The sequence below is a fragment of the Microplitis demolitor genome, chromosome 8 (genome assembly GCF_026212275.2).
Source record: "Microplitis demolitor isolate Queensland-Clemson2020A chromosome 8, iyMicDemo2.1a, whole genome shotgun sequence".
Lineage (NCBI taxonomy): Eukaryota > Metazoa > Arthropoda > Insecta > Hymenoptera > Braconidae > Microplitis > Microplitis demolitor.
The window spans coordinates 8,246,037-8,266,432 of record NC_068552.1 but is presented as its reverse complement, the minus strand read 5'-3'; the positions used below and the strand labels follow the sequence as shown (position 1 = coordinate 8,266,432).

At 30.7% G+C, this 20,396-nt stretch overlaps 1 protein-coding gene across 2 annotated transcripts in view; it reads right to left on the bottom strand.

Moving 5' to 3' along the window:
• LOC103577995 (cubilin-like) overlaps positions 1–20,396 on the bottom strand; it is a 318,246-nt gene that overhangs the window by 54,685 nt on the left and 243,165 nt on the right. For both annotated transcript variants that reach the window (XM_053741631.1, XM_053741632.1), the window contains exons 37-43: positions 3,302–3,487; positions 3,047–3,209; positions 2,765–2,942; positions 2,458–2,691; positions 967–1,132; positions 673–881; positions 520–600 (exon numbers count right to left, since the gene is read on the bottom strand). In XM_053741631.1, the coding sequence (XP_053597606.1) occupies positions 520–600; positions 673–881; positions 967–1,132; positions 2,458–2,691; positions 2,765–2,942; positions 3,047–3,209; positions 3,302–3,487 (1,217 nt within the window). The remainder of the gene's footprint in view (positions 1–519; positions 601–672; positions 882–966; positions 1,133–2,457; positions 2,692–2,764; positions 2,943–3,046; positions 3,210–3,301; positions 3,488–20,396) is intronic.

Below are 20,396 nucleotides of genomic sequence, written 5' to 3'. Positions count from 1 at the left end.
ATTAGATGTATCAAGTGCCGCACAGTCATAAAAATCGTTTTTCCTATTTTAAACGACTTTTAAAGGGTATTCTGTAACTTAAAATAAAAAATCGATATTTTCGTTGGAAAGGTGAGAATTTTTCCTACGAAAAACTATTATGTGATCATTTTTTTTTTTTAAATTGTTTCCTTCAAAAAAAGTAATGAAGAAGTTAAGAACAAAAATTTTTAAAAAATTCAAAAAATCATAACTTTGAAACTGCTGCATATTAAAAGCTCAAATTTTCAGAGAATTTTTTTTTAAATACATGGAAAGACTCCACAAAGTTTGAATCAAATCGTCGAGGGTCGCCCCGTAAAAATAACTTTATTTGGTGGAATCACCCATATGTAAATGTTGTAATTGAAGAAACAAGATTTTCATATTAAATTAAATTTCATAATTATAACAAGTTATAATAAATAAAAAATGAATTCCAATCTAATCAGCATCGCTTTTAGAACAAATTGAAAAAAAGTCAATGTAACTGGTGCTTACTAATCTGATCATAGGCCGTTGTCCATGTTTTCCACTATAAACAAAGTCTTCACCAAAATCTTGACTTATGTGTTGGTTATTCTAAAAGTAATACATGAAAATCACATAAGCCAATAATAAAATTACTGTGATTAATATAATATATGAAATTACCATTTCATCGATAATTTGTAATCGATCGCCTGAGCAATCAGCGGAATCTTCCATATCAACATCTATGAAGTGAACATGAATATCATGACTACTTGGCGTTGTAATAATCCATTTACATCGAATACCTAAAGGAAAATCAGCTGGATACTCGGGAGAGCTTATTACTTTTGATGTATTGCCTATCGATATCATTGTCTCCCCACAAAGTGCTATCAAAATATATTTTCGTAGTGATAATTTGTATCATTAGAAAAAATTGTTTACTTTATGAGTGTATTAGAAATATTTAGTTACAATTGACTATATCAAAACGTGCTGTTACTCCAGATCCTTGAATTTCACCATCACTGAAAAATCTAATCCATAAATGATTTAATGAAGAAATAATAGGGTCGGGTGGTATTGTATTGTCACAAAATCTTCCGATTAATTCAGCAAATGGACCTTTGCCATCACGTATCTGAATTCACAACAAGTTATATTTTTATAAATGTAATTGAAGATTTTGGTAGTTGTTTAAAACCGTGACTCCACATATTTATACTTAGCAAAAATCCGTTTTTATACATGTTGCGATGGAACAGGTTTTATCAGCGATCATGTATCGGCAAATCGAAAATACTCTAAATTTAATTGAATTGAATATAACTTGATTAGATAGTGTTTATAAGCACTCTTCTAGTATTATTATAGATGAAATAGTGCTTTTAAGCATTCATAATCTATAGTTTCATATGTAACGTATAAAATTAGCTAAATTTCATTATTATCTTTGCTAGTTCAAAGTTTCGTGCAAACATTCACTATTTGCTTATGTACTTATTTTTACATGCATTGATTGTTAAGTCAACCACTAAAACTTGTGTAGCATATATATTGTGCAATAATGTATGATTGTTTCGTCTGGCTACCTGACAGTTGGTCCGAGGACAATTGATCCTAGTGATAATCAATCCGCCGAAAATTGATCTGAGAGATAATTGATCTAAGCGGTAGTTGATCCGCTAGCAATTGACACTAACGATAATACAAATAATATTATTGGTTAAACAACTTAATATTCCTGAATAAAATCTCTGATAGAGTCCCCCCAGAGAGTAAGTCGTCATCGGGATTCGACGAAAATATTGTTTTACAATGATAAAAGGAAGTAACAGCGAGAGATCTGACTCATTTTATAAAAGTGGTGGTTAAAATTGACGGTGACTCACTTTCTGGGAGAACTATAAATATATGAACACAAAGGTAAGCAATAGTAATCTGTCCTTTTTTTAAAGATTAGTGTATGTGCGTGTGTGTGTGTGTGTGCGCGCGCGCGTGTGTGTGTGTGTGTAATTACAATATTATGTTAACACACCCATGTTTGCAATGGTACTGAAAAAATTATCGAGTAAAATTGATTCGCTAATACACTATATTGTTAATAAGAAATAGGGCTATGATAATTTTGACATTCTCAAGAGTTCCAAATAATCCTATAACTCAATTTACCTTCCAAGCTCCATCGTCCATCTTACGGCTATAAATGAATTATTATATGATTTAAAAACTTACTTTGGAAAATTGGTAAGATTTCTTGTTTATCTCATCAATTTTCATCATTCAGACTACAAGGCTTACTCGTGTATTTTGTGTTATCGACAAAAATGTGGTGAAAAACAAGTATAATAATAGTTATTCTTAATGGAAGTTCACGAAACTTTGAAAAATGTGTAAAGTCATTTTTCTAAACCATAATCAAGTTTTTCATTTAAGATTCGTCAGACATTTTAATTTGCTCAATACCTCTAAGAAATCACCATTACAAGAACCACCATGTAATGCAGTTTTATTTGGAGTATTTTGAAGATCCATACTTGTAATTGTCATTTCAATATTTTTGCCAGGTGGAGCAGAGACAGTCCACAAGCAATCTTCAAATGGATCATATTTTGCTCCCGCCTGTGTTTTCCAAGTATGCGATGACGTTAAATTTAGATCACCACCACAACCACTTTTTCTGCTCTTTGTAAACAAAATCTATGAAATAAAATTGAATATGTAGTATAGTATCAATTGATTATATTAAATGAATTTATTATTTTCAATTTACCGCAGCTTTGAACCCTCTAAAGTGTCTATTTTCATCGGAATTAAAACTAACTGTCATTGTATTGCCAATAGATTTGATAACAGGCAATGATTCTGTCAAATTACCACAAAATGTAGCTAGTGTTGCAGAATCGTTAATATTTGCGCCTTCGAAAATCATTAAACGATCAAAATAACATCTTTATTAAAAGAAAAAAAAAATGATAAAATCACAATTAGTAAATAATTTTTTATTTAAATTTCAAGAATGGTTAACCATTAGTACCACCTTTACTACACGTACCTGCTACTATACTCTAATTCGAACATTTCAAATCTTAAAACGATACTTTTATCGACTGGAGCACGTATAATCCAAGTGCAATTAAGTTTTCCGAAATATGTTAATAAGTCTTTAGAATAAGGTGGTTCAATGATTTCTTCTTTTGTTACTTCACCTCCACATTCTGATGATAATTTTTTTATTATTTACTTTTTAATTGTGGTCAGCATAACAATTATTTAGTCTTAATAATTGATAATAGATCTACAAAGTTACCGTTCACAAAATAAGTGAATTGGAAACCTCTTCTCTGAACAAACTTATCAGTTTGGAAAATTATTATTAGCGCATTATCTGTTAATTGGATTGGTGGTGTATCGCCAGCACACCAAACAGTTTCTGACTCTTGCCATCCAAATTCAATACGTTTGATTGTTAGATTGTCATACTTACAATTATCACCTATAAAATAATATTTAAAAAATAAAAAATTTTTATTTATAGAAGTGAAATAACACTCACTCACTCACACACTAACTCATTAACGAAATATCCGAAACTATAGGTCCTATTGACTTAAAATTCGACACACATATTCCTTTCTCAATCTAGATGCTTACTAAGAACGGATTTTATAAATCTACTATTCTAAATGAGCTTTTGAGCAATTTACCGAACTCTCTCTTCACATAAATTATCTACCAAACGCGTTCTGTCAATCGACTATTACCAGATGACGTCAGCAACCATTGCCGTAGAAACCGTCACCATAGCATAAGGAAGTCAAAACTTTGACTTCGTCCGAATTATGGAGATAGGATTTACGGATTTAAAATCAAAAATGAATATTATTAACAAAGAATTGTTATGTCCGATTAATTTTTATAATTTTCGAAATAATTTTATTTTAATTCATGAAATTTTATAACATACAATGTGCCACGTGAACGTCAAAACTTCTGTTAAGGAAAATCTTAGAAGTGGGGAGAATAATTCGTGTACCGACCAAGGTGAAAAATATGGAGGGGCAGATAACAAAATTTTGGGCCCTAGTAACAAAAAGAAAAGATTCGCTCTCTTTTCACAGCAATCGTCAAAGTGTAATCACCTTTCTCTACAATAAAGAGAAAAAAGAGAAAATTAAGTGTTAGCGATATTAATAACAAAAGGTATGAGACAAAAATAATAATTAATAGGCATAAGAAATTTTGGAAAAACTGAATCAGTAAACCGGGTGAAATTGAAGTATTGAGTATTAAATTAAAAATGTTTCGTTTAATAATATCAGAATCATGAAATAAAAATTCGGACACTTGTAACTTAAAATGTAAATGTTAAATAAAATTTATAAAAGTTCAGTTTAATAATAATAATATCAACATCATGAAATAAAAATTCGAACACGCCCGTGCGAAGTCGCCGTTAATGGAAAAAATGCCGTAGATTGGCCGATGTCTGACTGCCGTCACTCGGCCAAGCATTGGCAATTAGTAATGGCCCAAGCATGGTTAATTATCAGCAGCCATTCAATATTTTAAACGACGCTGCCGATGGCTGGCCAATGAATGGCTACTTATGACTGGCCGATTATCGATTCGCAACATTGGGATACTGTCCCCTGATAGCCAAGTTGGCGAGAAACTGACGAGAAACTTGCAGCCGCAACTGGACACTAAGTTGACCACCAACAGTTGGTACCTCCAATAGTTGATAGACATTTTCTGAGAAAGTTGGTGGCAAAAGTTGTAAATCCAAAAAGTTGACGGTCACTTTCTGAGAAAGTTGGTGACAAAAGTTGCTTGCAAAGGTTGGCAATCATAAGTTGTCGGTAAGTTTCCTTTCAATTTCCTCAGAAACTTGCATTCCAGTGGCGGCTCCATACTGGCGCCAACTTTCTGAGAAAGTTGGCGGTAACTTGTAGCCAAAAGTTGCAAAAGCTGAAGTTGTCGATAACTTGTCGTCAAGTCGGTCAGAAACTAATGAATGAACAACTTTTTCACGATCAACTCGTGTTATCAGAGTAAGTGAATCAATGGTCCATGACTTTATGAAATAAAAAAATCTATTAATCAATTATTAATTATACAAATAACTTATTATTATAGTTTTCTTTAGTTAAAAATTATTTTTAACTTCCCGCTAAGAAAATCGACGATTTTCAAAAATTTCGGGAAGTTATTGTTTTCGACCCGATTTTCGAAAATCGAGTTTTCATCAGATGTCGAAGTTTTGAGGTCCTAGGAAGCTATTCTGACTATTTTCAGAATGATGTCCGAGTGTGTGTATGTATGTGTGTGTGTGTGTGTGTGTGTGTGTGTGTGTGTGTGTGTGTGTGTGTGTGTGTGTGTGTGTGTGTGTGTGTGTGTGTGTGTGTGTGTGTGTGTGTGTGTATGTAAACTCTTTGTAACTTTTGAACTAATGAATCGATTTAGATGGTTGAGGTGGCAATCGAAAGAGCTTGTTGGCCTTCAACTTTCATAAAAATTTCAGATTATTTGATCGAATAGACTCGAAAATATTGGCGAATTATGAAAAAAAAAAAATTTTTTTTTTAGTTTTTTATTGATTTCTCAAAAACGACTTATACAATCGACTTCAAAATCTAATCAGCTCTAGTACTCAATAAAACGCGTCGATTGCCACCTCAAACATCAAAATCGGATAATTCGTTCGAGAGTTATCGCGGGAGAAAGAAATGGTGAAAAACGGTTTTTTCTAAATATTTTCGAAACGACTGACGCGATCGATTTCAAATTTTAATCAGCTCTAGAACTCAATAAAACGCGCCAATTGCCACGTCAACTATCGAAATCGATTGATTAGTTCAAAAGATATCGGCGTTGAAAAGTTAAAAAAATAACATTTTATGTTATTTTTTCCGGATAAATCATAATATAACTTACTAAAATGTGCCTGATATCATACCAACTCATCTTTTTTATGGTTTTTTTTGATCATATAATGTCATCGAACTTGGTTTTTAGTTTAAATCATATTATCAACAAAAAAATCGATAAAACGTAGCTTTAATATTTTTATCGGATATTTCATATTTTATTGTTTCTTACGTGAGTCAAAATTTATTTAAATCTTGATTTTGATTCCCGACATTGATTTCTGCCTCAATACACTTATTTTACTGAACAAAATTAGGAACTAAATTTTAAAAACCGCTTCATTGATGATTTTCGATTTTTAAATTTTCAAACTTCAGCATAACAGGTAACTTGTTAGAGCTTGAAAAGATCATAAAAAAACAATTGCGTGTGATAGCATTTTCGAGCTCGAAAATATATCTACACTAATGTTTTCGAGCTCTTTGAGGTCGAAAACAGCGGGAAGTTTCGGGGCTGGCCCGCAGGGTCAACCGACGCCCAGATTTTTTATGTTAATTCTAGTATAACTTTAAATAATTAATTCCAGTTTGAGAATTAAAAATATATTTTACGAAGTTAAATAATAACTTAAATATGTTAATTCAAATATTATTTTGAATAATCAAATTTTAGTTCGATAATTTAAATCTCATTACAAAATATTACGAATCTCAATAATAATTTTTAAGTTGTAAATTATGAAATAATATAATTTTCAAGAATAATTGAAATTCGTGGCATTAAAATAATTTTATGCTATTTAGAGATTTTTAAAATGTTATACAGAATAAGAATAATCGAAGTATGAATTTAAATAATTTTAATATTGTTAATTTTGATCAAATATTTAATAATCAAATATGTGTTTAAATAAAATTTAAATCCACGAAAAATCTATTAATGTAAAATTTTACATCCATGTTTCCTCGTGAATCCCCCGAAACAAGTTATTCCTAGAAATCTATAGATTTCTAAAAATCAAAAATAAACTTAATAAATTATTTAAAATTTTCACGGGGACATAACACCACTCAAAAGTTTATAAATGTATGTATTAGGGTGTTTTGTATTGCGATTATTTTTTTTTTTTACTCTCACCTCAAAATTTTGTAGGAAATACCTAAAAAAAAATCGGTCTGTCGGTTGACCCTGTGGGCCAGCCCCAAAACTTCCCGCCCATTTCGAGCTCCTTGATCCTCGAAAATACTTTTGTATGCCTTTGTTTTCGAAAAATAACGTTTTTTACCATTTTTTCTACAACGATATCTCTCGAACAAATAAACCGATTGAGACGTTTAAGGTGGCAATCAAGGCGTTTTATTGATTTTTACAACTGATCAGATTTTGAAAATGATTTATTGAGTCGTTGTTGAGAAATTTCCAAAATACCAAAAAAATTTTTTTTTTAATCTTTCGTTTCTCTTGAACAAATGAACCGATTTTGATTGTTGAAGCGACATTCGATGCGGCTTACAAAGTTTTAGAGCTGATTAGATTTTGGAATCAATCCATCAGGCGAATTAAAAGTTATTAAAAAAAAAAAATTTTGAAAAAATTTTATTTTTGAAATATCTCCGAACGTGCCCTACCGATTAAGCTCAAATCTTCAGTGTTTATAGTGAATAATAAGCCGCATCGAATGACACCTCGAAAGTCAAAATCGGTTCATCCGTTCAAAAGTTACAGAATATGTACATACATACATACACACATACATACATACATACATACATACACTCGGACATCATCTTGAATTTAGTCAGAATAGCTACCTAGAACCTCAAAACGTCGACATCTGTTGGAATTTCAATTCTCACAAATCGGACTGAAACCAATAACTTCCCGAATTTTTGAAAATTTGCAATTTTCTCAGCGGGAAGTTAAAAATTTCCGGAAATTTAATTCAGTAATATTCATATTAAGTACTTCACCAATGCGTAAAATGATTCCCAATTTGAAATAGACGGAAACTTTGATTTTTATTGTTCAATATTCTACAGCTCAGAGGATTTCATGGTATAAACTTTGGCAATGATAGGATTTTTTCAGAATTGAATTTCCTACAAAAGTGTCTGTTGTGACGGAATTGTGACTTGAACTGGCGAGAAAGTACGGGTCACTAAACCCAATTGATTTTCGAAATTCTCGTTTCTTTGCCCAATCTCGTAAATAACAAGAGTTGCAGAAAAAATACAAACGACAACCTCTTAAAAAATTCAATTTCCTACAAAAAAAAGTTATGAAGCACCAAATTGCTAAGGTCGATATTTCTTGAGATATTAGGCTTTTAAGTTGAAGTACTATGAAATTTTCATGGGTTATTGAGATAAATTGTATAAATTGTTGATTTTTTATGTTCTATTGTCAATATTTTTACATGGTAATGGATGGCTGTTTGAAAAATATCTATGCCTGAATACAATTTTCATTATTAGAAAAAAACAATTTATTTATCGACGGTTTTAATGAATTATAAAAAATCTTTATAATCCATTAAAATCATTGTTAGATAAATTATTTTTTTTCTAATGATGAAAATGGTATTCATGCATAAATATTTTTCAAACAGCCACTTATTTCTATGTAAAAACATTGACAGTAGAAAGTAAAAAATCTAGGCAACGGTTGGCCCTGAGGGCCAGCCCCAAAACTTCCCGCTGTTCTCGAGCTCCTTAAGCTCGAAACGATTATTACAGATGTATCAGCGGTAACGTAATGATAAACTTAATAAATTAAACGTATGTTATACTAAAATAATTATATGTAATAAACAATGAAATGGCAAGCTAAGTTGCCAGTTAAATATAAAGTTATATATATACATATATATATTGAGACAAAGTGAATTGTCTTCGTCGTCCTCAGCCTTGCGGTTCCCATTTTTCCCCGTCTTCTTGTCGTCTGAAACTACACAAGTCATAGTGCCGTGGTCACATGACTAATTTTCACGTTGACGCATGACCGTAAGGGTGAAGTGGGGACAGAGTTCAGAGGCGAGTCCCAGGCCCTCAATTATCGGTCAGACACTTCGATCTTGGATCTAGTAGCGTTTAGACGTATTTGAATATTCTGAATTACTCAATTACTAGCCGGCAATTTACTTGCATTGTATCAATTTATTATTATTTAATCTAGTTATAGTACTTTATATCTAACTGGCAACTTAGCTTGCGATCTCATTATATATCGTATACTATTATTATTTGAGTTTAAAATATATTTAATTTGTTAAGTTCATTATTACGTTACCGCTGATACATCTGTAGCATCAGCGTATTAATTATGAAATATAAAATCAGTTTATTATTTGAGTATATTAACCAACGCTTTCCACGTGGCCATCCATTGTTATTCGGACCACCTCTATTGTAATATTCAGAGACATTTATTGTAAGTAATTGAAATTATTATAACTGGCAATAAACTTGCAAACTTTCCTTTCTACCTACTATCTTTCATTCACATTTTAAAATACTGGTAAAATTATGTAATAAGGTCCAATACCTATTGATTAAGCTGCATAAGATAATTGAAGTAATTATAAGAAATAATTTATAAATAATAAGCCGTGAGGTAAGTTGATAAATTTTCATATACGATGTCGAGTTTGAATAAGTGCGGGTCTTTGCTTTGCAAAAACCCCAGCCCACTGCTCTGTCCAAGTAAAATAAAAATTTGTTAGAGGCCAGCCTAAGCCAGGGTTCAACCCACGAATTCTGGTGGCTGCTGGTAAAAATCGCAAAAGAAAAGCGATTTGTCTCAATATATATATATATATATATACACATATATCTATGTAAAATTAACATGGATGGTGATGTATCTATACATTATGCGTACATTTATTCCACCAGAGGCGCTTGCGAATAACTGTCCTCGCACAGCTGTTTTTTTTTGTATTATTGCTAATTGGTAAGCTTAAATTTTTTCAATTCAATTCTTTTTTTTTTTATATATATATATTTTTTGTTATTAATTAAGATATTTTAATTAAGTTTTCTTATAATTATAAAAAAAAATACTAATATAATTGAAAAAAAAAAAAAAATTTTTATGAAAGAAAATTGTATATATTTTAAATTTACTCGTGCTTCCCACCATTTTTTTATTATTATTTTTCATGTTTTAATTTTATTATTTCATAATAAATGAGGATTATGAGTCATGTACTTTTTGATTTTCCAAATATTTCTTTTTTTACCATTGTTTTCTCAAACAATATATCTGGAACGAATTAACCGATTAAGACGGTTGAGGTAGCAATCGACGCGTTTTATTAAATTCTAGAGATGATTAGATTTCGGAATTGATTAATACCGTTGTTTTTGAGAAATTTTAAAGAAACTAGAAAGAAACTTTTTAACTCCCCGCTAAGAAAATCGACGATTTTCAAAAATTTCGGGAAGTTATTGTTTTCACCCCGATTTTCGAAAATCGAGTTTTCATCAGATGTCGACGTTTTGAGGTCCTAGGAAGCTATTCTGACTATTTTCAGAATAATGTCCGAGTGTGTAAATGTGTGTGTGTGTGTGTGTGTGTGTGTGTGTGTGTGTGTGTGTGTGTGTGTGTGTGTGTGTGTGTATGTAAACTCTTTGTAACTTTTGAACTAATGAATCGATTTGGATGGTTGAGGTGGCAATCGAAAGAGCTTATTGGCCTTCAAATTTCCTGAAAATTTCAGATTAGTTGCTCGAATAGACTCGAAAATATTTGCGAATTACGAAAAAAAAAAAAAATTTTTTTTTTAGTTTTTTATTGATTTCTCAAAAACGACTTATACGATCGACTTCAAAATCTAATCAGCTCTAAAACTCAATAAAACGCGTCGATTGCTACCTCAAACATCGAAATCGGATAATTCGTTCGAGAGTTATCGCGGGAGAAAGAAATGGTGAAAAACGGTTTTTTCTAAATATTTTCGAAACGACTGACGCGATCGATTTCAAATTTTAATCAGCTCTAGAACTCAATAAAACGCGCCGATTGCAACGTCAACTATCAAAATCGATTGATTAGTTCAAAAGATATCGGCGTTGAAAAGTTAAAAAAATAACATTTTATGTTATTTTTTCCGGATAAATCAGAATATAACGTAATAAAATGTGCCTGATATCATACCAACTCATCTTTTTTATGGTTTCTTTCGATCATATAATGTCATCGAACTTGGTTTTTAGTTTAAATCATATTATCAACAAAAAAAAATCGATGAAACGTCGTTTTTAATATTTTTATCGGATATTTCATATTTTATTGTTTCTGACATGAGTCAAAATTTATTTAAATCTTGATTTTGATCCCCGACATTGATTTCTGCCTCAATACACTTATTTTACTGAACAAAATCAGGAACTAAATTTTAAAAACCGCTTCATTGATGATTTTCGATTCTTAAATTTTCAAACTTCAGCATAACAGGTAACTTGTTAGAGCTTGAAAAGATCATAAAAAAACAATTGCATGTGATAGCATTTTCGAGCTCTTCGAGCTCGAAAATATATCTACACTAATGTTTTCGAACTCTTTGAGGTCGAAAACAGCGGGAAGTTTTGGCCCGCAGGGTCAACCGACAGACCGATTTTTTTTTATTCTTTCTACAACGGTTTCTCTTGAAAGAATGTACCGATTTTGATGACTGCGGTGGCATTCGACGCGGCATAAAGTTTCAGAGCTGATGAGATTATGAAATCAATCCATCGAGCACATTACGAGTTATCGAAAGAAAAACTTTTTTGATAAAATTTCATTTTCTTGATCCCCGACCCGAAAGTACGGACCTCCTGGCTGCTTTTGGCTTCAGAAAGAACAACTTTTGTGGCTTATACGAATTACAGCGCACTCTGGTGGACTAAGTTTTTGAAGTGAAACTTCTTTACGGAGGCTAAAATTGAACGATTTGAGGCGGAAAAGGGGAGGTAGCGCCAGAGAAGAACCATTGAGTGAAAGTTTAGAATAGACGAAAAGGGGAATTGATTGTATAGTAAGCCTTATATATTTTAAAGAGTGGGGGGAGTTTAGAAGAATCGAGTAGAATAGATGAATGTAGTGCGCATGCGTCGTAATTTAACCATGTTATTCATATATATATATATATATATATATATATATATATATATATATAATAGGGTGGTCCTTAGCAGAGATGGTTTCGAATTTCTTTGTTCCCAGGGGCTCGAATGCTTCCAAATGGATAAAAAAAAAATCCCTCAAAATTTGAGCTCTTAATATTAACTCTAAGATAGTCCGCATTCCAACCAAAGTTTCTTATGGAAATAACATGGGAAAAATTTCTTTCGTTCTTTAGAATTTTTTAACTCAGAGATAACTAATTTTAAAATGATGAGACATACATATTTTTATAGCGAATTTGATGCTCTACAAAAAAGGTATTTAATGGTTTCTCGCTAAGTTTATTGGTTCAAAAGTTATTCGAGCTCAAAATTTAATTTTTATATAAATGACAATATTATTAAGTATTTTTATGAAATATCTACTTGTGCTATAAAATTTATTGCATTATTTTTTAAGTTATTTTATTTATGATCAATTCATGTTAATATAATTTTTAATTTCCCAATAAGAAAATTGTAAATTTTCAAAGATTTCAGAAAGTTATTGTTTTCACCCTGATTTTCGAAAATCGAGTTTTCATCAGATGTTGATGTTTTGAGGCCCTAGAAAGCTATTCTGACTATTTTTAGAATGATGTCCGAGTGTGTGTATGTGTGTGTGTGTATGTAAACTCTTGGTAACTTTTTAACTAATGAAACGATTTGGATGGTTAAGGCGGCAATCGAAAAAACTTATCGGTCGTCAACTTTCCTGAAAATTTCAGATCATTTGATCATGTAGACTTGAAAATATCGGCGAATTATGGAAAAAACAAATTTTTTTTTTTAGTTTCTTAGTGATTTTTCAGAAACGACTTAAATGATCGACTTCAAAATCTAATCAGCTCTGGAATTTGAAAAAATGCTTCGATTGCCACCTTAGCCATCTCAATCGGTTCATGCGTTCGAGAGATATCGTTGGAGAAAGAAATGGTAAAAAAACGGGTTTTTCCAAATATCTTCAAAACGACTGATCTGATCGATTTCAAATTTCAATCGGCTTTAGAATTCAATGAAACGTGCCAATTGTTACATCAAACGTTAAAATCGGTTACTTAGTTCAAAAGATATCAGCGTTGAAAAGTGAAAAAAATAACATTTTGTGTTATTTTTTCCGCATAAATCAAAATATAACGTACTAACATGTGTCTGAAATCATACCAACTCTTCCTCTTTGTGGTTCCTTTCGATCATCATATGATGTCATTTTTGTTCTTTAATTTAAATCATATTGTCAATAAAAAAAATTGAAAAATTACAGTTTTTAATATTTCTCTCGGATATTGTATATATATATTTTTCGTCTGACATGAGTCAAATCTTATTTACATCTTGATTTTGATCACTGAAATTGATTTCTGCCTCAATACACTTATTTTGTTGAACATAGTCAGGAATTGAATTTTAAAAATTGCTTCTTCGTTAATGATGTTAGGTTCTTAAATTTACAAACATTAGCATAAAATGTAGCTTGTTAGAGATTGTAAAGATCATAAAAAAATAACTGCATGTAATAGCATTATCGAGCTCAAAGAGCTCAAAAATATCTTCACACTATTGTTTTCAAGCTCCTTAAGCCCACATTTTTTTTTAACTGTTATCAACACGCACGTTTTTTCGATTAAAAAATTGGAAGTTTCTCAATATTTAAAAATACTAAATTAAGGTACAGATGAAATTTGATAACATTTGAATCCTAAACATTAATTAATATTCCAATTTTCAACGATTAAATTTTTTCGAGTGTTAACATAATATTGCTTATATTTTGTAAACAACTATAAATTGCTGCTGCTCTGGATTCTTGCTTAGTATACAATTGTAATCTTCAATTAGTTTAACTGCACGCTTAGCTATGTCATTAACAGCTTTCAAATTTCTCACCAATAGTAAACCGTTTTTAAAATCTCCATTTCTACACCAGTTAAACTGATTTAGACTTAAAACACCCGTACTCATTCCAAACCGTTCCAAAACTTGAGTGACCTTAACCATATGAATAACACTATGTTCAAATTATATATAAGCCACTGATATTTTTTATTTCTTTTAAATGGTGATTACATTGAAAAGTTCTAACAAAGATTTGGAAAATTGGAACGCTTAGAAATTAAAAATATAAGTGATTTTCGTAAAACATAAATTTATTTTATAAATATGCTTGATAATATTAACGTTTATATAAAAATTGAATTTTGAGCTCGAATAACTATTGAACCAATGAACTTAGCAAGAAACCATTGAATACCTTTTTTTGTAGAGCATCAAATTCGCTATAAAAATATGTATGTTTCATCATTTTAGAATTAGTTGTCTCTGAGCTAGAAAATTCTAAAGAACGAAAGAAATTTTTCCCATGTTATTTCCATAAGAAACTTCGGTTGGAATGCGGATTATCTTAGAGTTAATATTAAGAGCTCAAATTTTGAGAGAATTTTTTTTTATCCATTTGGAAGCATTCGAGCCCCTGGGAGCAAAGAAATTCGAAAACATCCCTGCTAAGGACCACCCTAATATATATACAATATTGGCTATTAGATCTTATCGGGTAGTATTGCTTCGGGAAAAACAAAATCTCTGGAAATCAAAATATGTATATCTAGTTTTTTACGAAATGTAAAAATAAATGTATATTAATTGAATGTAAAATTATAAATATGAATTGTTAAATAAGTCACTAAAAAAAATATGGTCAGTGTTTAAAAATTTGTGAAAAAAGAATGTTCGTGTAAACTTGAAAATATCTATAATTAAAGAGAACTAAATGAAAAAGTTAATATAAAGTAATTTCTATAAAAAAAGATACATCTCCATATAAATTACTGTATACAATTTAATTATAACAAATAAAAACATGAAAAATTAAACATAATTGTAATTATAAAGGTATAAAATCATTTAAATATATTTAAACTATTGTCTTTAATTGAATAAATGAATAAACGAAAGTATGTAATTTTAAAGAGAACTAAAAAGAATTGCTATGAAAAAACTAATTCCAAAAAACAAACATTCGCATAGCTAAATTTGTATATAAGAAAATTAAGTAAAAATGAACATCTCGATAAATAAAATATTTATAAAAAATTAATTGTTTTCGAACATCTCTATAAAATATAATATCAATTCAAATTTGATTATCTATATCATATTTTATAGAGATATTCAAAAACAGTTAATTTTTTTTAGATATTTTAATTATAGAGATGTTTATTTAAAATAATTTTTGTATATATATGTTTAGTTATGCGAATGTTTGTTTTTAGAATTTTTTTTTCATAGTCATTTTTTTTGTTCTCTTCAAAATTACATACTTTCATTTATTTATTTATTCAATTAAAGAAAATATTTTAAATACATTAAAATGATTTTATTCTCTTATAATTACAGTTTTTTAAAATTATTTATATTTTTATTCATTGAAATTAAACTTTATACAGTAATTTACATGGACGTCTATCTTTATTTATAGTAATTACTTTTTATCAGCTTTTTAATTTTGTTCTTTTTAAGTATAAATATTTTCAAATATGCTCAAAAATTATTTACAGATTTTTAGATAGTGACCATGTTTTTTAATTTCCCGCTAAGAAAATCGAAGATTTTCAGAAATTTCGGGAAGTTTTCTTGTGTCGGCTAGAAAAGCAATTGTTTCAATCAGATTCCATCGGATTCAATCGGAAAATAACAATTTAGAAAGTATTGATAATTATTAAAATTTGAGCAGATATGAATTTTATTTATCATTAATTCAGCAATTTTTAAAATATCCAAGTATAGAATTTTATCTGTCTTTCCAATTTAATCAATTTTAAAAAAAGTTAAAACAAGTATTTTTCAGGATTATATAAAAAATTTTTTTAAAAAACTGTATTGATTGAGTTTAAAACTATCACGAAAATAAAAGGAAACATCAATAAAAAATCTGGGCGTCAGTTGACCCTGCGGGCCAGCCCCAAAACTTCCCGCTGTTTTCGACCTCAAAGAGCTCGAAAACATTAGTGTAGATATATTTTCGAGCTCTTCAAGCTCGAAAATGCTATCACATGCAATTGTTTTGTCACGATATTTAAATGTCGTGGCAGTCTCACATCAGGTCGGTGAGCAACAGATGGCAGCACACGCTGCTCACACGTCTCTACACTTAGTAATTTTATGATTATTTTGTTTATGTTTGACATTTTATTTTTATTATTGTATCGCTTGTATTTAATTAATTGTTTAGGTGAAAACTGCACTGAAATCCGCAAAAATTACTGATTAGGTTGAGTTTATACGTATAATTTATAAGGCTGGAAGGTAATTATTCATTTTATTTATATGCTTGTAATTATTGTGGTTGGTCGGCGCATGCGCGGCGACGCAACAGTTGTCAGCAACAAATTTATTAAATTATCAATGAAATTTATAATTATTTTACATACACTATTAATGGGTTTAGCCATTTAAATTACTGTTAATTAGTAATATGCAAAGTAAGTGGGCATTTGACGTCGGGAACTGGCGAGGCTACACAATTGACATCGGGTACGTCAGCGTTGGTAGTATTTGTAAGCAACATGCGACAGAGATATTACTCCGATGGGTTAAACTGAGATGCATATATAAAATATGGCCGGTCAAGGTGCCGGCATGAAAATCACGTGCTGCCATGGTCAGACGTGGATAATCTTTTGTACGAGCAAGGTGTGCTGCTGCATTCTAAAATCTTGTTTAAGTGATTTGCTATGATATATATATACACATTGTCAATTAAACTGAGTTTGATTTACGCTACTATCGAAGAGCGATATCTTAATATTGAACCCATTGGATATTGACAACTGACGATGGAGCCTGTTCGCCGATTGTACTACAACGACGACTAAGTACCTTTGGTAAATTCATTGGCGTGTAGCTTTGCATTCCCGCGTTGGTGGCCATTTGCAAGCGTGGGAATATCACGTATTTGATAAAGTATTATTGTGGGTATTATTAAGTTGTGATTACAAGCATACGAATAAAATTAGTAATAATCGAGCCCAGGGGATGACAAAAGTTTAATCACGATTATTTATTATTATTCAAGCGAATACTTATTGTGAAGAAATATTTTTGCTATTATTATTATTTTACGCCACGTGATTATCATCATATGCGCCTGAGTCTCGATAGCTTGATATATATATATATATATATATATATATATATATATATATGTATATATCTACATTACCCAGCGCCGAGTTTAATAATTTGGGGTACGAATTATTATTTATCTGAGTATTGTTTTATGAATTATTATTGAGTTGGCTTATGAATTATTAATAAGTTGAATTATAAATTATTATTTATTTTATCATCGGGTGTCGCATGTATCACTAAGGCCCGTCCGTTCGTCATTTCCTTAGTCTAAGATAGTGGGAATAGGTTTCCGGAATAGTGAACGGGAGTGAAATGATATAATGGACTGTGGAACGAGAAAGAAGCAGAGAGTTGTCCAGACGGCGAGAACACCGGACGAAAATTAAACATCAGGTAAATATATGTCCGTTCACGCTTCACGTGGAACGAGGCGATTTATTAATTAATATTCAACTTGTCAATTAATTATTAGGCCTTTAGGCTGATAATTACAATAGTTAATAATTTAACAAAGTACTAATGCGGATTGATCATTGACAGGTTATCAGTTGAATTTTTTTTCCGTTGTGGACGAGGAAGAGAGAGAGCACGAGGAGAATTAGACCGGCGAAAAATTAGAGGAGTTAGAACGAGACACCAGACACGTTCCTCATCGAAATTGTGAAGTTTTCTCAAGGTAAAAATTGTAATTAATTAAGGCCTCTAAATTTAATATTAGAGGGCCGAATTAGTTATAATTAATTTACATAATATCTTTCTGCTGGTTACGTGAATCAGATTAGTAGCACAAGGCCCGTCGGCTAATTCAACCACGCGTCTCGAAATTTCTGTAAAATCTTTGCCGTGTACTCGTCGTTCTGTCATAACTCGAATTTTATTTCATTCGAGGCCTCTCGGCTGGAATAAAATAAATTTTTCCGCGTAAATTATTCGATAAATAAATTCAATAACTTAATAAAAGTATTCAGGCCTGTCGGCCACTCTAGACAATAATTGTCCGCGTATAAGATCGTAAATTAAGCCCTTGCGACGCCAATTCACCGGCCGAATGTTCTAGTCAATTTAAGACGTAATTCTAGTCGTAAAATTAGTCATACAATTTTTATGAAATAATGTTAAAATAATTCTAATTAAAATTATAAAATCAAAAGTAAGACGCTAGAAAATTACGATAAAATTGTTTCGAGTAAAGTTAAGGATGGATTATTTTGTCAGTAAATTAAGTTGAGTGTTAAAATACATAATGAAAATAATTATTAGTAAATTGAGAAAATTAAATATATAAATTTTGGAATTGGATGTAAATGGGAAGTTTATCAGTGAAAAATTAATTAATTAATCATTAAAATAAAACCAAAATTAATTAATTAATAAATATAATTGAATTAAATAAGACCGTGGAAATTAATAAATGAATTAATTAAATCAGTGGAAAAGAAATAAGAATTAAATAGTTGTGAAATTTATATTGAAACTTTTATTAATGAAATTTTGTATTGGGAAATCAAGTTTTGTAATTGAGTAAAGAAACTGATGTCATGAAATAATTAGAGTTCAAAGTAGATTCAATTAGTGTAAAAGAAAACTATGTCTGTGATTTAGGTCCGGTGGACATGTTAAGTTTATTTTAAATAATTATACATCCAGGGGATGTTTTTAAATTGAAATTACGGCTTACCGTCCAGGGGACGAGTTAATAAAATAGGTTAACGTTAATGTCCAGGGGACAATCTTAAGGTTTACCGTCCAGGGGATGAGGTATATTTTAACGTGGGTGTGTGGGTGTGGAAAACATCCAGGGGACGAAATTTAGTTTGCCATAAGTAACCGTCCAGGGGACGAGGAATTTAGTTTGCCATAAGAAACCGTCCAGGGGACGAGAAAAATTAGTTTGTCATAAGAAAATTAGTTTGTCATAAGGAATTTAGTTTGTCATAAGGAATTAGTTCGTCATAAGTATATTAGTTTATCATAAGGAAATAAATATTGTCACAGGTAATGAAATAAAGCAAGGTGCTTAAAGTAAATAAAATTTGGATTAATATTATTTCAGCCTACTCTACGATTCCTCTTCTCACTCACAAAATATTACGAACGACCTTGAGTAACAAATTAATTTAAATTAATTAAAATAAAATCCTCCAACATCCGGTTCTGGAAGGCCGAGTCCATCTTCCAGTGGCGCCCTAATATTCGACTATAATAGTAGGTGCGACCAGACTTGGCAAGATTAGTCTCTCTGTCATAATATAACGCTAAAGAGCTCAGTTGAGTTCGAAGACGAGCTAAATCGGCCAAAAAGTTTAAAAGTTATAGCCGTTCAAAGATTTTTTAATTTTTCAAAAAATTCAACTTTTCTTGATTTATCTTTAAATAACTTTTGATCCTAAAGAGATAATCTATTTTTGGTGATTGAATCATTATGTTCATTCGATTTGCTTCAATTAAAGCTATGTTGCTTACTCTCTAGATAATTTTTTCTAATACTTTAATGAATTTAAAAATTTTCAGAAAAATAGAAAAAAAAACATTTTTTTTTTTAAACTTTCTTATTTAATAACTTTCAAGTAATACATAATAGTTGGATCTTGTCAGTACCGGCGTTAGGGTAGGGCGCGGTTGGGCGACCGCCCAGGGGTGCCGGACTTTAAGGGGCGCCGTGAAGCGGCGCCCCTTTATATTCCCATCTCTGTAAGTGAAAAAAAAAAACGATGTGTTGGCAACACTAGAATGGAACGCAGTGCTCAATCCGTTCATACAGTTCATTTTACTGGGAATCCCCGACCACAGAGAAACACATTATCTATTTCTTTTTAACATTTTAGTTCAGAAGAGTTGACGTTATTTTTGATGGAGCGGAACACAGCTCATTCTTATTCATTCAATCGGTGCACGCACTTAAAAACAGTTATCGTAATTACATATTTTAAAACAAACAGACGCAGTAATCAGACGGTCCACGCTAAGTCACGAAGTGCATGTTTTTTACTTTTTGTCGCCGACTACAGAGTGACATAGGTTTTATCCAAAAAGTTGAAATTCAAATAGTGTTTAAGTAGGTATTTGCTTCATGACGGATTATTTCACTAATTAGGTAAGTACAATTTTATTTTAACTATCTTTACTTATTATACTAAAGAGGTAACATTTGTTTGTTTGTTATGTTTGGAGTGGGGTAATCTATTTAAACTAAATTATCCATACTAATATTATAAATGGAAAAGTGTGTTTGTTTGTTTGTTCGTTTGTCTTCCCTTCACG